Source organism: Mirounga angustirostris, unplaced genomic scaffold (genome assembly GCF_029215605.1).
Source record: "Mirounga angustirostris isolate CCGP_5_RB_7025 unplaced genomic scaffold, mMirAng1.0.hap1 SCAF_6, whole genome shotgun sequence".
NCBI classification, from domain to species: domain Eukaryota; kingdom Metazoa; phylum Chordata; class Mammalia; order Carnivora; family Phocidae; genus Mirounga; species Mirounga angustirostris.
In genome coordinates, this window is record NW_026991714.1 from 484,886 (window position 1) to 501,579 (window position 16,694).

Below are 16,694 nucleotides of genomic sequence, written 5' to 3' on the forward strand. Positions count from 1 at the left end.
AGAGAGCACGAGAGGGAAGAGGGTCAGAGGGAGAAGCAGACTCCCCAGCTGAGCAGGGACCCCGATGTGGGACTTGATCCCGGGACTCCAGGATCATGACCCGAGCTGAAGGCAGTCGCTTAACCAACTGAGCTACCCAGGCGCCCTTTTTTTTTAAAGATTATTTATTTGTCAGAGAGAGAGCGAGAGAGCACAAGCAGGGGGAGCGGCAGGCAGAGGGAGAAGCAGGCTCCTTTGCCTAGCAAGGAGCCCTATGCGGGACTCGATCCCAGGACCCCAGGATCATGACCCGAGTCAAAGGCAAATGCTTAACCGACTGAGCCACCCAGGTGTCCCGTAGTTTTTTCTTTTTATTTATTTTTTATTTATTTTTTTTATTTTTTTTTATTTGAGAGAGAGAGAATGAGAGACAGAGAGCATGAGAGGGAGGAGGGTCAGAGGGAGAAGCAGACTCCCTGCCGAGCAGGGAGCCCGATGTGGGACTCAATCCCGGGACTCCAGGATCATGACCTGAGCCGAAGGCAGTCGCTTAACCAACTGAGCCACCCAGGTGCCCCTTTTCTTTTTATTATTATTATTTTTAAAGATTTTATTTATTTATTTGACAGAGAGAGAGATAGAGCAGGAACACAAGCAAGGGGAGTGGAAGAGGGAGAAGCAGGCTTCCTGCCAAGCAGGGGGCCCAATGCGGAGCTCGATCTCAGGACTCTGGGATCATGACCTGAGCCAAAGGCAGACAGACGCTTAACGACTGAGCCACCCAGGCACCCCTCGTAGTTTTCTTTCTTTATGGTGTCTTTGTCTAGTTTTGGTATCAGGGTAATCCTGGCCTTGTAAGACATATTTGGAAGCCTTCCTTCCTTTTCTATTGTTTGGGATAGTTTGAGGAGAATAGCTATTAACCCTTCTTTACATGTTTGGTAGAATTCACCTGTGAATCCATCTGGCCCTGGACTTTTGTTTGTTGGCAGTTTTTTGATTACAGATTCAATTTCATTACTAACAATCAGTCTGTTCAGATTTTCTATTTCTTTCTAATTCAGTTCTGGAAGATTGTATGTTTCCTTCTTTTTTTAAAGATTTATTTATTTTAGAGAGAAAGAAAGGGGTAGGGGGAGAGGGAGAGAGAAAATCTCAAGCAGACTCCCCACTGAGCTCAGAGCCTGACGTGCGGCTTAATCTCACAACGCTGAGATCATGACCTGAGCCAAAATCAAGAGTTGGACACTTAGGGGCGCCTGGGTGGCTCAGTTGGTTAAAAGACTGCCTTCGGCTCAGGTCATGATCCTGGAGTCCTGGGATCGAGTCCCGCATCGGGCTCCCTGCTCGGCAGGAAGTCTGCTTCTCCCTCTGACCCTCCTCCCTCTCATGCTCTCTGTCTCTCATTCTCTCTCTCTCAAATAAATAAATAAAATCTTTAAAAAAAAAAAAAAGAGCTGGACACTTAACTGACTGAGCCACCCAGGTGCCCCAGGGAGACTGTATGTTTCTAAGAATTTACCCATTAAATGGATACTTTATTAAGTTAGCAAAGAACTTTTGTCCTAAAAATATAAAATAATATATCTATACACTTCATCCTATTTCTCAAAGAACTCTCACTTAAGAGGTATAGTCAAGACTGGTATTATTCACTCCAGTATACAGAGAAGTTGGATCCTATTACAGATGAGCAAACTTGTTTTAGGAGAATAAAGCATTATCAAAGGGTAGGTTATTTTCATGTGGCACACAGTGTCTATCTACAACAGTGACTAAGTTGCAACTTGAAGTAGAGTTGAGCAATCATTAAAAATATAAGCAAACCGGGCGCCTGGGTGGCTCAGTCGGTTAAGTGACTGCCTTCGGCTCAGGTCGTGATCCTGGAGTCCCTGGATCGAGTCCCACATCGGGCTCCCTGCTCGGCGGGGAGTCTGCTTCTCCCTCTGACCCTCCTCCCTCTCATGCTCTCTGTCTCTCATTCTCTCTGTCTCAAATAAATAAATAAAATCTTTAAAATATATATATATATATATATATATATAAGCAAACCATGCCTTAGTATTTCTTCATTGAACTAGTCAATCATATTTATTATTGAATACTATTAAAATTGGGGCGCCTGGGTGGCTCAGATGGTTAAGCGTCTGCCTTCGGCTCAGGTCATGATCCCGGGGTTCTGGGATCGAGTCCCGCATCAGGCTCCCTGCTAGGCGGGGAGCCTGCTTCTCCCTCCTCCTCTGCCTCTCTCTCTCTCTGACTTTCATGACTAAATAAATAAAACATTGAATACTATTAAAATTAAACATTCCTATGTCTAGCGGCGCCTGGGTGGCTCAGTTGTTAAGCATCTGCCTTCGGCTCAGGTCGTGATCCCAGACTCCTGGGATCGAGCCCTGCATCGGGCTCCCTGCTCAGCAGGAAGCCTGCTTCTCCTTCTCCCTCTGCCACTCCCCCTGCTTGTGTTCCCTCTCTAGCTGTGTCTCTCTCTGTCAAATAAATAAAATCTTTAAAAAAACAAAAAAAAATTCCTATGTCTAATGGCAGTATTCTCTTAAATAATGTGTATATAATTCAATTCAACAAGTATTCACTAATGGCCCATTGGGGATATAGTAATAAAAAGACAAATAAGGTCTTGCCTCACAGTGGAGCTCACGGTTTGGGAAAGACAGATTTGAAGTAGGTAAAGAGTATAATGGGCATCACAAAAAGGCACAGTACAGTGTGCCATTCAAGCCTCTAATAGAAGAAATAGAATTAAAGGTTTCACAGAAGGCCTCCCTCAGAAAGCAGGACAGAGATTATTCCTTTGTCCTACATACATAGTCCAAAATTAACCAGATCAACTGAATTGGACTGATATGTAAAAGGACAAATTGAGAACTATACCACATACTGAAACATAATATTGATAACAAAGGTAGAAAACACATATTCTTTTAAGCAGGTAAAAGGAAAAATATATGACCAAAGCACTACATAGAAAAGGAAAATCATCATCTTACTTCCTTTCCTTTAAGGGCAGTTTTCATCCAGGGGAGATCTGATCTGTGGACACTCAATAAATACAAAATAAGGCTGGGAATAATCATAAAATAAAAAACCTAATGAAATGACAATGAGCCACAGCCAAGTACTTTCACTTAATTAGGTAACTAAGATGATTCATCCACTGAGAACAAATGAAATATGCTTGAACCGTATGTTTAATACTTATGCTACATAATGTGCAATAAGGCCAACTTAAAATGCAAATTTTAAAATTAATAACTTACCTTGCTTCTTTCATTAGTGTTTATTTTTCCCCCTATGGGTGCCTCCTTATCCCAAGAGACACTGACTCAGGATTTGTCAGTATCTATTAGCAAGAACCTGTAGACATCAATTTTAGCTCCTGAAGGATTCAAATATGAATGCATACCAGGCTCAACTTTTGTTTTGAACTGCCACCTGTCATAATGTCCCAATTATAATGGACCAATCCTTAAGGCCTTAAATAATGATTGTTATGCTGAAAATCCTTAAGTATAAAGGTTAAAGATGACTAATCTCCCCCTCTACGATAAAGTTTTCTTTCAGAGTTTTTCAAAAGAGGCCACACTAATATTCAATATCTTATTCAGGGTCGTGTTTACAGGGATATATACACATGTAAAAAATCAAACAGTACCTTAAGATTAGTATACTTTATGTACCTTACTATACATATTTTATACCTCAATAAAAAAGAAGAAATAAAGGGGAATATCTAAAACTTGCTGATACAACTTAAAGATATTCTGTGGCAGAAACATGAGGGAGTAAACTCCCTGATACTCAGGTTTGACGACAGAGCTGGTAAATAAAGAGAACACAAATATAACTGATCTTTAATAGAAATCACAGATAGCTGGGAAGCCTCTAAGTGGATACAGTGGGTTCCATGAAAAGATATGCCAGTTCCTTACCATGAAATGTCTCACCTTTAGAGGTTCATAAGCAGCAAATGTGGCACTGCTCTCCAAGTACTCTTCAGACTCAGTCACACTCACTGTTACCAGGGTATGGCCTAGAGATTTGGCTGCTATATGTATACTAGAACAGTGTGTTGGCCCAGGTCTTTGAACACCTGCAAATCAAAAATATGACTTCATTAGGGTAATAAGCAGTCAGTTCTCAAGGGGATCAGTCTACAGAAATAGAAGAATTTTAATACATTAAAAAACATCTTGATCTTGCACACTAACTACTAGGCCCCAGTTTATATCAAATCGATATAAAAATCTGCTCCTTCTATTAACAGATATATACCATGTAAGACACAATTTTATGTTCAGTGAGGATACAAATATGAGCCAAGATCCTAACTTCAAGGCATATATAGTTTAGAAGGCGAGAGTGAACATTTACATAAGTTAAAGAATTTGTAGAAAATGATAAGCAGTATAGAGGTCTAGAAAACAGAAAGATTACTTCTAGTTGGAGAGGTCAAGGAAAATTTAGATATGTAGAAGATAGTATCTCAAACTGATGAATGAGCAAAGACAGAAATATAAATGAGATACACATGAGTATATGAAGGAGCTATACAGGAAATTTTAACTTAAATAGTCTGTTTAGCTGGAGCCATAATTAAAGGAAGCCAAAGTACGACATAGTATTTCTTTATGAAAAGGAGATTGGGTTATCTTGTAGAGACCTTGAACATTAAACTAAAAGGATTCAGCTCTATTCCACTGGTAAGGAGAAACCTCTCACATTTTTTGAGCAAGAAAAGTAGTATTGAACGTGAGCTTCAGGGATGCTTGGGTGGCTCAGGCAGTTAAGCATCTGCCTCTGGCTCAGGTCATGATCCCAGGGTCCTGGGATCAAGTTCTGCATCGGGCTCCTTGCTCAGCGGGGAATTTGCTTCTCTCTCTACCTGCCACTCCCCCTGCCTGTGCTTGCTCTCTCACTCTGACAAATAAATTTAAAAAAAATCTTAAAAAAAAAAAAGTGAGCTTCATGAAGGTCCACCTCCTAGCCACAGATTATCAAAGGTGAGCGAGCATCAGTTAGGAGGATACTGTTATATTCTAGGTGAGAGATAGTGAGGGCCTAAAAATTAGGAGACACACCTTGAGAACTGAGAAGAGGAAAGAGATATTATATAGTATACTTAGTAAGGGCAAGGCAGAAGTCCATGTTATAGATGTATTGTGAGAATTAAAAGAGTTAATATATGAAAAGTATTCAGAATAGAGCCTAGCAAATAGTAAATGCTGAGTGAATGTTATATGCTACTACTACTATTATTACTGATTAAAAAACAATGGTAATCACGATCACACACGATAATCAGTAACAGGAAATGATGTTAGTCTTTACAGATAGCTTGTTCACATTCTCCTTTTATTAGAAAAAAATACTTTTTTTGAATAAATTTAATAATGGTAGTATAGCCATCCTAGAAAGAGGTATGATATATTTAAAGAAAGAGGAAAAGAGCTCAATACCTTCATATGAGCTGAAGGAATGGCCACAACACTTCTTTGAACATGTTATTCAATTGCTGGGCTTTTGTTTCTAAATTACATTATAACAAGGTAGTTGACAGAACAAATAAAAGCATTGTAAAGAAAGGTAATATGTGAATTCAGACTATAATTTGTAATTCCTGAATTGATGATTGGTCTTCTCATTCAATGACAAAGAAAGGAGAAAATAAAGGGCCTACTCTTACCTTCCTTGAGAAGAGTAAAGACTCCTTGCTTATCCATGTTCAAATCCAACAATAAATGAGAGCAGTCTGTGAACATGATGACTTCTTTGTTCTCCTTCTTTACATGATACATTGCAATGGGGATTTCTATAATCTGGCCAATCTCCACATCAGCATGAAATGGTAACAGCTCCATTTTGTTCAGTTTCAGGACATATATCTGGAGATAAAAAAATTTAATCTTTCAAGAAAGTTATGTTAGAGGCGCCTGGTAGCTCAGTCGGTTGGGCATCTGCCTTCGGCTCAGGTGACAAAGGCAGATGCCCGACCGACTGAGTCACCCAGGCGCCCCACATTCCTTAAATATTTAAAGACATACATATATAAACATATATGTATGTTTTAAATACAAAAATATGTATCATATACCAAGTGTGTGTTGGGGGGTGGGTGCTGAGCATGTCACTTGTTTCATTCCTTCATCAGCTGATTCCTCTAAAGCATCTAACACCAAACAGCAGGAGTGTGGCAAATGATGGCTAGTGCCCAATTCTCTTAGTTTTTTAGGTGAAGAAGGGTTTTTACATTCTTAAAAGGTTTTAAAATAAACAACAACAAAGAACAGGAGAGTATATATGGTCTACAAACACTAACATATTTACTATCTCGCCCTTTACAAAGTTTGCTGACTTCAGATACAGAGCACTTCCTTTTTCTTGACATCTTTAAAAAAAAAAAAAATCTTTTGTCTTTGCTATAGATTGAATGTTTGTGTCCCCCCTCAAATTCCTATATTGAAATCCTAATCCCCCAATGTGATGGTTTTAGGGGGTGAGGCCTTTGGGAGGTGATTAGGTCATAAGTGAAACTAGTGCCTTTATTCAGGAGACCCCAAAGAGCTCCCTAGCCCTTCACCATGTGAGGATACAGCAAAAAGACAGTCTTCCATGAATCAGAAATTTTCCCTCACCAGACACCAAATCTGCTGGTGCCATGATTTTGGATTTGCCAGCCTCCAAAACTGTGATAAATACATTTCTGTTTATATTCCACCTGGTCTGTGGTATTTTGTTATGGCAGCCCAAAGGGACAGTTTTTTTCTGTCACTTTCTATGCTTCTTCTGCTAGTTCATCTTGTTCTGCCTATGTCCCGACACATAGTACTCAGAGTCTATCTTCTCTTCTGACTACGTGCTCTTCCCGGGAAATCTTAACCAGTTCCAAAACTTCAATGACCAACCATATACTGATAATTCCAAATTTTTGGAATTTTTTCTAATCTTTCAGTTGTACTTCAGAGCCCTATTTCCAATTACCACCATTCACCCAGATGCTCCACAGGGGAATCACACTGAATGTATCCAAAACTTGAATTCATCATCTTCCTCTTTTTCCTTTTCCTGTGTTTTCTATCCACCTAGCTGCCAAAGTTAGAAATGCCTGTATCTAAATCCTTCACTGTTGGGGCACCTGGGTAGCACAGTCATTAAGCATCTGCCTTTGGCTCAGGTCATGATCTCAGGGTCCTGGGATCGAGCCCCACATCGGGCTCCCTGCTCGGCAGGAAGCCTGCTTCTCCCTCTCCCACTCGCCCTGCTTGTGTTCCCTCTCTCGCTGTGTCTCTGTCAAAAAAATAAATAAAATCTTTAATAAATAAATAAATCCTTCACTTTTCCCCAACCCACTAGGCATCAAATCTGACTATGTCTACCTCCAAAATAACGCTCCATTTTCCCTTTCTCTCTATTCTCAATACCATATTACTAGTTCAGGCTTCACTGGACACTTTGTCTTCCTTTCTCTATCAGTTGATTTTAGTCTACTAGTATACAGCACCAGCAATTATCTTCTGTTCCTTCCTTTTTTCAAAAAATACAGTTGTTGTCTGACAGAAAAAAAAAGATACTTTCTAAACACAAGATTTACCATATTATTAACCTTAAAAAAACCTGTATTGGTCTACAGTAGGGGATCAGCAAATGTTTTCTGGAAAAGGCCAGAGAGCAAATATTTTAGGCTTTGGGGACCACATGGTTTCTGTGGCAACCCCCAACTGTGTAGTTGTGGCTTGAAAGTGGCTAAAGACCATATATGAATGAATGAGGTCGGTTGTGTTCTGATAAAACTTTATCAAAAAAACAGCAGGTTGACTGTGACTCTTAGGTCTTAGTTTGGCTCTATCTTTCAAAGTCTTGTTCAAGTTCTCATCTCTTCATAACAGCCTCTGATTAGTCACATCTACAAGGATTTTTATTTTATTTTAAGATTTTATTTATCCATTTGACAGAAATACAGAGAGAGCACAAGTAGGCAGAGTGGCAGGCAGAGGGAGAGGGAGAAGCAGGCTCCCCGCTGAGCAGGGAGCCCGATGCAGGACTCGATCCCAGGACCCTGGGACCATGACCTGAGCCAAAGGCAGCCGCTCAACCAATTGAGCCACCCAGGTGCCCCCAAGGATTTTTATTTTATAATACTTTTACTATACAAGTTAAGTAGCTCTCAATCATATACTGCTTTAAAATAGTTCACATCATTTCCTTAAAGTGTTATTTAACTTCATGTGACTAGATCTTCCTATCAGAATTTAGATTCTTTAAAGTAGAGATGATATGTTATGTTTCTTTGAATGTCCTATGATACCTGGTATGGTGGTAAATGTCTTAAGGGTACTCAGTAAATGTTAACTGAATGATAATAAAACACTAAGTTTTTCAGGGAACAACATACATGAACACATATTAGAAGTGGGGGAAAAACAGTAATGTGGTTATATAATATAGTGAAAAGGAGTTTTCAATCTTTAGGAACAGATGGACAAACAAATATGAGATCAGAAATAAAGTTACTATGAAGGTCATATATATGATAATGACAAAACACAGTAACAAAAATAAATAATATTAAGTATTGAATATATTCCAAGCATTGAGGTAAAACATTATCTCATTTAATTCTGACAATAACACTTTGAGGTAGATATTATCATTATCCCCATTTTAGAGACAAGGAAACAAAAACACCCATTCAGTAACTCACTATTAAGTGAAGCAGGATTCAACACAGGTCCAGGAATATTTAAGGAAGATGAACTTCCAGACTGAATTTGAGCATCATTTTCAAATACCCAATTTGGACTAGAAAGATTTTTTAAACATGTTCTGTACTTAAATTTAGACAGCCATGTCTCGGGGGTTATAATAAGGTTCTTTGGAGAGTTGTTTACCTTAATTTCTCCATATCGAAAGGGATTTTGTACATCTCGGGCCCAAACAGTACTGTTCCCCCTGACCTGACCTGCAGTCACCACTCCTTTAGTGGTCACCATGGCCACTGTTTCATTAGAAGAGGTCCAAGTGAAGTTGCCACTGCCACCCTCTACCTGTGAAAAAATACAACTTTATATTTAACTGCCAAAGGAGGAAAATGGAATTTAAGTAAAGATGTAAAATCTGGTGAAATAAGAAATAAGAAATAAATAAGGTGCCTGGGTGGCTCAGTCAGTTAAGCATCTGCCTTCGGCTCAGGTCATGATTCCAAAGTTCTGGGATCAAGCCCCGCACTGGGCTCCCTGCTCAACAGGGAGTCTGCTTCTCCCTCTCTCAGCTCATGCTCTCTCTGTCTCTCTCAAATAAATAAATAAAATCTTAAAAATAAATAAGATAATAATAAAACTATATAACAAATTATTTCTGGACATATTAAGAAGCTGTGATGCTGGGGTGTCTGGTCAGCTCAGTCGAGAGTGACCCTTCATCTCGGGGTTGTGAGTTTGAGCCCCACCTGGGGTGTGGAGATTACTTAAATAAATAAAACTTAAAAAAAAAGAAACTGTGATGCTATAGTAAAGTAGCTAAATGGGCAAGGGAAAATGAAAGGAGGTTATGTAATTGGCAGTATCACAAAATGTCAAAAAGAGCACAAGGGAGCTTGACCAAAACTTTACAAAAGTCACAAGTAAGGGATACGAGGAAGAGAGAAAGTACAGCAAGTCTTGTTAGGATGACAGTATTCAAGAACATGACTTAGTTATCACCAGAAACTGAATTATATTTTTAGGATCAGGGGGAGATAAAAATTAACATTAACCAAATTTCAATAAATTAACAGAGAAACTGACTTATCTCTTTGTAAATCCTCATATAATAGGACACCATACCTGTACTTTATACCGATATAATATTCCCATAGGATGATGAGGAAATGCCAGAAAGTTGGGTGTAAGCTTGATGGGAAAATAAATCTTCACTTCTTGCTGATGTATGATTGGAAATTTTATAGGCTGAATATTTTTATTCTATAAGAGCAGAAAAAAGGAGCAAAATAGATTTTATAAGGACTGTTTTTATAATCCATTTATATTCAAAGCATCAGCAAAATGGTGTGCTATTGAATTACTCAACCAGTTTCTTTCTATAAAAGAAGTAAATAAATGTTCCTACTCATTAAAGAAACACAGCTACTATAGTTCCGTAATAATGAGGGGTGCCCGGGTAGCTCAGTCAGTTAAGTGTCTGACTCTTGATTTCAGCCAGGTTATAATCTTAGGGTGGTGTGATTGAGCCCCACGTCAAGCCCCATGCTCAGTGGAGTCTGCTTAAGGATTCTCTCTCTCCCCCAGCCCCTCATTTTCTCTCAAACAAATAAAAATCTTAAAAAAAAAAAAAAAAAAAAGAACCATATGATCATTTCAATAGACACAGAAAAAGCATTTGAAAAAGTACAATATCCATTAATGATAAAAACCCGCAACAAAGTGCGTTTAGAGGGAACATACCTCAACATAATAAAGATTGTTTATGAAAAACCCACAGCTAACATCATCCTTAATGGGGAAAAACTGAGAACTTTTCCCCTAACTCAGGAACAAAAGCAGGATGTCTACTCTCACCACTTTTTTCCCCAAGGTTTTATTTATTTATCTGAGAGAGAGACAGCACGAGCAGGAGAGTGCGTGCAAGAGAGCACAAGCAGGGGGAGCAGCAGAGGGAGAGGGAGAAGCAGGCTTCCCGCTGAGCAGGGAGCCCCGTGTGGGACTCCATCCCAGGACCCTGAGATCATGACCTGAGCCGAAGGCAGACATTTAACCATCTGAGCCACCCAGGAGCCCCTCTCACCACTTTTATTCAATATAGTATTAGAAGTTCTAGCCACAGCAATCAGACAACAAAAAGAAGTAAAAGGCGTCCAGATTGGTACGGAAGAAGGAAAACTGTCCCTATTTGCAGATGACATGACACTATATACAGAAAACTCGAAAGATCCCATCAAAAAACTTCCAGAATTGATAAATGAATCCAGTAAAGTTGCAGAATACAAAATCTATATATAGAAATCTGTTCATTTCTTGGGGCGCCTGGGTGGCTCAGTTGGTTAGGCGACTGCCTTCAGCTCAGGTCATGATCCTGGGGCCCTGGGATCGAGTCCGCATCGGGCTCCCTGCTCAGCGAGGACTCTGCTTTTCCCTCTGACCCTCACTCCGCTCATGTGCTCTCTCTCTCATTCTGTCTCTCAAATAGATAAATAAAATCTTAAAAAAAAAAAAAAAAAGACACTGTGGGGATACTAAGAAATGGGTTTGAGAGATATTCAGAACTGACACCGCATTCGATATTGTACTGAATTGAATGTAGCAGGTGATGGGAAGGAAGGACCACCGTTGGGGTTTTACCTTAAACAACCAGATGAAAGGATCCATGAAGAATGGAAGTAATTTGGCAGGCTATTAAAAACCAGAAACTCATGCATTTTAGAGACAGTAGAAACAGATTCATACTTTATCCTTTTACCCAGTAATTCCATTTCTGACATTATACCATATGAAAATTAACCAAAAGAAAAATAATTGTACAAAGAAACTCAGTTATGGCATTTACAAGAGTGAAAAATGGAAATAATGCAAAAAGTTCATTGTTAATGGCATGGTTAAATAAATTGATATATTAACCCTTTGGATTTTCAGACTAGAAAGTACTCTATGTAAGCCTGACAACACATGGAAATGTGCACATGAAATAATTTTTTAAAGGAACTTCAAATGGTATATATACACAATGACCACAAATGCAGACATGAGCAATAACAAAGATTGCAGCAGAAAATCTGTACAGGTATAAACCACCAAGTATACTGTTTGTCAGTTTCTTTTTCATCTTTATGAAAGATAAAGCTGGAATATGCCATGTATCTGCCTACAAATCAACAAGTCAGCCAAGCCCCATCAGTGTTCTTGGGATTCAAAGACTGTCCTTTTAATTCCTACCTGGTAAATGATGGAAGTCAGGGATGCATTTATCACCACGACACCACTTTTCAGGGCTTTTACTACATGGTAAGATCCATTCACAGTAGTGAGCTGCTCTTCAAAGTACTCCCTTAGGAACTGGTACATAATCCTGAGATTCTGAAAATTAGCCCAATAGCAACACAAAACTGAGGAGATGTTTGTTTGTTTGTTTTTCCCCTAAAGCCATCTTAATCCCAAAGCATTAAAAAATAAATAAATAAAAAGTGTGGCTATGCACTCTGGGGATGAATAAAAACAAAACCTCAGCTCTTCTCATGGAGATCCTAAATTGGAAAGATGTAATTTTAAAATGGTACTTGAGAGATCCACTTAACGGCAAGTGATCAAAAATAGAGTCGAAGTTTATATAAATTTTGGTATAATTTTTGCCATTCCATAAGTTGACATTTTTCAGGGAAAACACCCAAAAGGGCACTGGAGGGTGAGTGCACCACTGTGTCTGGGACTTCACTGTTCCTTGCACCACTGCCAAACAGGTGACCAGCTCTCAGGGAGTCCTAGAATGAGGCATCCTCCCAAGTGTTTTGGCCTTCTCTTCAACTCTTTTATATAATTCTGACCAAATTATATATTTTACTTCCAGTTTAGCGTTCCTCAAGGACAGAACTATTTAATAATCATAATAAAGTAGTAACTTTAAAAGTAAAGTCTGGAAGCAAAAGAAAAAAAGGCTTCCTAGCCAGAAAGGGTGGCCCACTCAAGAAGTTATCCATACACGGGGCTAGAAGAATTCAAAAGAGACACTCACATCTGAAATATAGACCTTTGTACTGCTTCTATCAAACACTTCTACTGTAATGACATACACCTGTCCCACCTCTAGACTCCATCGGTCTCCAGGTTGAACTGTGAAATCTATACACAAATCAAGAAACAAAAATATCAGAAGAGGCCATTCATTTTCTACAATGAATTAAAAAATACAAACTTATAAAAACTATTCAGTGAGCAAAACTTGCTAATAGATGGAGATGATTTCCAAAGTTGATCCTTTAGTTCCATCAAATTGAATAATTTGGAATTCTAAAGATCCTGGCTTAACTTAGTTCATCTCAGGTATAAAGAAACACTCTCATTTATATCTGTATACAAAACAAACCACAATATTGCTCATTCCTAATGTGTCAGGCAAGATTTGAGCTTCTTTCAGTCAGACCAGTTTCATATAACCTAAGGACATTAGTATTCTTTTTTCTTTGTATAAAGCCTCTTTTTCTAACCCAACATTGTATCACATGGGTCTTCATATTTTTTCACAATCTGTTTCAAGATGCTTCACTCTTGCAGACAGCATGGAACCATAACAATGCGAGAAAACATGTCAAAGGAAGGTTAAATTTAAAGGTTCAAGAAGCACTCTGGTTTCTAATGCACTCATTTTAATGAAATAGTTTAAGCTGTTCAGCTTTCTGAAAATCATTCTCTAAAAATACCTAAAAATCCAGGGGTGCCTAGGTGGCTCTGTCGGTTGGGCGAATGATTCTTGATTTCAGCTCAAGTCATGATCTCAGGGTCGTGAGATCGAGGCTCAAGTTGGGCTCTGTGCTGGGCATGGAGCCTGCTTAAGATTCTCTCTCTCCCTCTCCCTCTGCTCCTCTTTCCCCCACCTCTCTCTAAAAATAAATAAATAAACAAATACCTAAAAACCCAGGCTCTACAACATATATGGTGCAATTTGGGAGTCCAGACACAGATCGCATATGGACATCTTAATTTTTGGTTAAGGAAATCATATGAACCAGAGTTGGATGAAAAAAGAAATGTGAGCTACCAAAGAAAAAAAATAATAAATGCACAAACAGAAACAAACAAAAATCCTATCTTTTATTATCCTTTGGAAAGCAAAAACTTAAATGTGTACACTTCTGAGAAAAGTCTGAGGGACTCAGTCATAATAGGAATCAGGTATTCTTGAATTTCAAATTTAAGGAAAATGGAATGATAGAAAAAAGATCATGCTCTATGCTTTTAATATTCATTTAGCTGTAGAACTCTTCCTCCAAGTAAATTCTTATATAAGGGGCCCATTATGGAAAGCAGGACAAAGTGGCATCACTCTGGCTGTTGAAATGAACAGTGGTGGATGCCTGGGTGGCTCAGTTGGTTAAGCGACTGCCTTTGGCTCAGGTCATGATCCTGGAATCCTAGGATCGAGTCCCACATCAGGCTCCTGGCTCAGCGGGGAGCCTGCTTCTCCCTCTGACCCTCTCCCCTCTCATGCTGTTTCTCTCTCTCTCTCAAATAAATACATAAATAAATAAATAAAATCTTAAAAAAAAAAAGAAAAGAAAAGAAATGAACAGTGGTGATGAAGAGGGAGGAGGGGTATAACTTGCCATCCAGCCCAGCAATTTGCCTTGGGCTCTGCAAACAGTTTTAAAAATCACTAGTTGATGGGGCACCTGGGTGGCTCAGTCATTAAGCAACTGCCTTTGGCTCAGGTCATGATCCCAGGGTTCTGGGATTGAGCCCCACATCGGGCTCCCTGCTCCGCGGGAGGCCTGCTTCTCCCTCTCCTACTCCCCCTGCTTGTGTTCCCTCTCTCGCTGTGTCTCTCTCTGTCAAACAAATAAATAAAAATCTTAAAAAAAAAAAAATCACTAGGGGCACCTGGGTGGCTCAGGTAATGATCCCAGGGTCCTGGGATCGAGCCCCGCATCGGGCTCCCTGCTCGGCAGGAAGCCTGCTTCTCCCTCTCCCACTCTCCCTGCTTGTATTCCCTCTCTCGCTGTGTCTCCCTCTGTCAAATAAATAAAATCTTAAAAAAAAAAATCACTAGTTGATTTTCCACTATCTATGGTAAATCTTTATTACCAAAATGTTTTCTCTTTGTCATGAAAGATACTCCTAGTCACTTATACTCCATATTACCCACTATCCCTTCAGTTAAATTCTAGCAAAAATACAAACTTATTCTGTTATTGTCCTATACAGAATCTAACTAGGAATATACTTCCCTCTCCAAAATATACTACACCCAAAAGCTAAGAAGAAATATATAACTGAGATGACTGAACAGAAAACACTCATACAGGGGCGCCTGGGTGCCTCAGTCGTTAAGCATCTGCCTTCGGCTCAGGTCATGATCCCAGCGTCCTGGGATCGAGCCCCACTGTCGGGCTCCCTGCTCAGCGGGGAGCCTGCTTCTCCCTCTGCAGCTCCCCCTGCTTGTGTTCCCTCTCTAGCTGTCTGTCTCTGTCAAATAAATAAATAAAATCTTTAAAAAAAAAAAAACACTCATTCAAAGTACACTAATTTAAGAGTTGTAGTAATTCAGTCATGTGCTAGATTACAATTTACCACTACAGTAATCCATCGTGATAATGGAAGTAAAATAATATTTAATCCACTTGAGGGATCAAACTTTCAAAACTGCCTCAATATTCCAAATGAGCTATTGATATATATACAATTGATATATCAATTAAAAATTACTTTTCTGTAGTCATTAAAGCAAATCTTTGAGAGACCGTACAGGCACCTCTGTGCCAATCTAGGTTTGATTCTGATATATACTCTAATACAACATTCATAAAATGTAAGAGCTAGAAGGAAATTCAGAGACAGAACATTCCCTCCACTTTACAGATGAGGAAGCAGATCCGGATAGATCTCTAAACGAATTCATTCCTCCTCTGTCAGAATAAGAGATCTTCCACCTAATCCTTCCGTCTGCTCTGCATCTCATTTTCTCTTGCCCCTCAGAAACCTTGTTCCATCATCAACTGACCCTCCTTTCTCCCCTATCTCTGCTCTTTCTCTGTCTACTTACAGACATGTTCAAGTTTCTCTTCTCTTAAAAAAGTTCTCACATCTTGGGGTGCCTGAGTGGCTCAGTAGGTTAAGTGTCCAACTCTTGATTTCGGCTCAGGTCATGATTTCAGGGTCATGAGACTGAGCCCTGCCGTGTGGGCTCTGCACTCAGTGTGGAGTCTGCTTAAGATTCTCTCCCTCTGCCTCTGCCCCTCTCCCTCCTACTCATTCTCTCTCTCTCAAATAAGTAAAATATTGAAAAAAAAAAAAAAAGAATTCCTCTTTTTCCATATGAACCTTAAAAGCTGGCACTACATAGTCTTTGGTCCTCTTCTCCTCTCACTCTATATACTCTCCCTAAGTGAATTTTGTCCGCAACAGCTTCAACTATCACCTATCTATAAACTGATCTCTCAAGTATCTTTCTCTATCCTGAATCTTTCTCCTCCAGATGCATAGTAAAAATATCTGCTGGGGGCACCTGAGTGGCTCAGTTAAGTGTCTGCCTTCACTCGGGTCATGATCCAGGCCCTCTGTCCCTCCCCCTCCTTCGTGGTCTCTCGGGCGTGAGCTCTCTTGCTCTCAAATAAATAAAATAAAATCTTTAGGGGCGCCTGGGTGGCTCAGTCGGTTAAGCATCTGCCTTCGGCTCAGGTCGTGATCCCGGGGTCCTGGGATCAAGCCCCATGTCAGGCTTCCTGCTCCGCGGGGAATCTGCTTCTCCCTCTCCCTCTGCCTGCCGCTCTGCCTACTTGTGCTCTCTCTCTGTCAAATAAATAAATAAAATGTTTAAAAAAAAAAAAATCTTTAAAAAAATAAAAATAAAAATATCTGTTGGCATGTCTATCCCACAGGTACTTCAGGTTAACTTGTGAAAAACTAATCTAGTTTTCTTTTCCCTTAAACCTGCTGCTTCTCTGTTTCTCTACCCAATCTCTGTGAACAGTACCCACCAGCCACTATGGTGCTGGAAGA

The 16,694-nt window shown here is 39.6% G+C and overlaps 1 protein-coding gene across 1 annotated transcript in view; it reads right to left on the bottom strand.

Moving 5' to 3' along the window:
• NUP210L (nucleoporin 210 like) overlaps positions 1 to 16,694 on the bottom strand; it is an 89,372-nt gene that overhangs the window by 56,952 nt on the left and 15,726 nt on the right. Inside the window, exons 9-15 of the mRNA XM_064593601.1 lie at positions 13,606 to 13,674; positions 12,715 to 12,821; positions 11,922 to 12,062; positions 9,819 to 9,956; positions 8,886 to 9,041; positions 5,684 to 5,882; positions 3,945 to 4,090 (exon numbers count right to left, since the gene is read on the bottom strand). Coding sequence (XP_064449671.1) covers positions 3,945 to 4,090; positions 5,684 to 5,882; positions 8,886 to 9,041; positions 9,819 to 9,956; positions 11,922 to 12,062; positions 12,715 to 12,821; positions 13,606 to 13,674 — 956 coding nt within the window. The remainder of the gene's footprint in view (positions 1 to 3,944; positions 4,091 to 5,683; positions 5,883 to 8,885; positions 9,042 to 9,818; positions 9,957 to 11,921; positions 12,063 to 12,714; positions 12,822 to 13,605; positions 13,675 to 16,694) is intronic.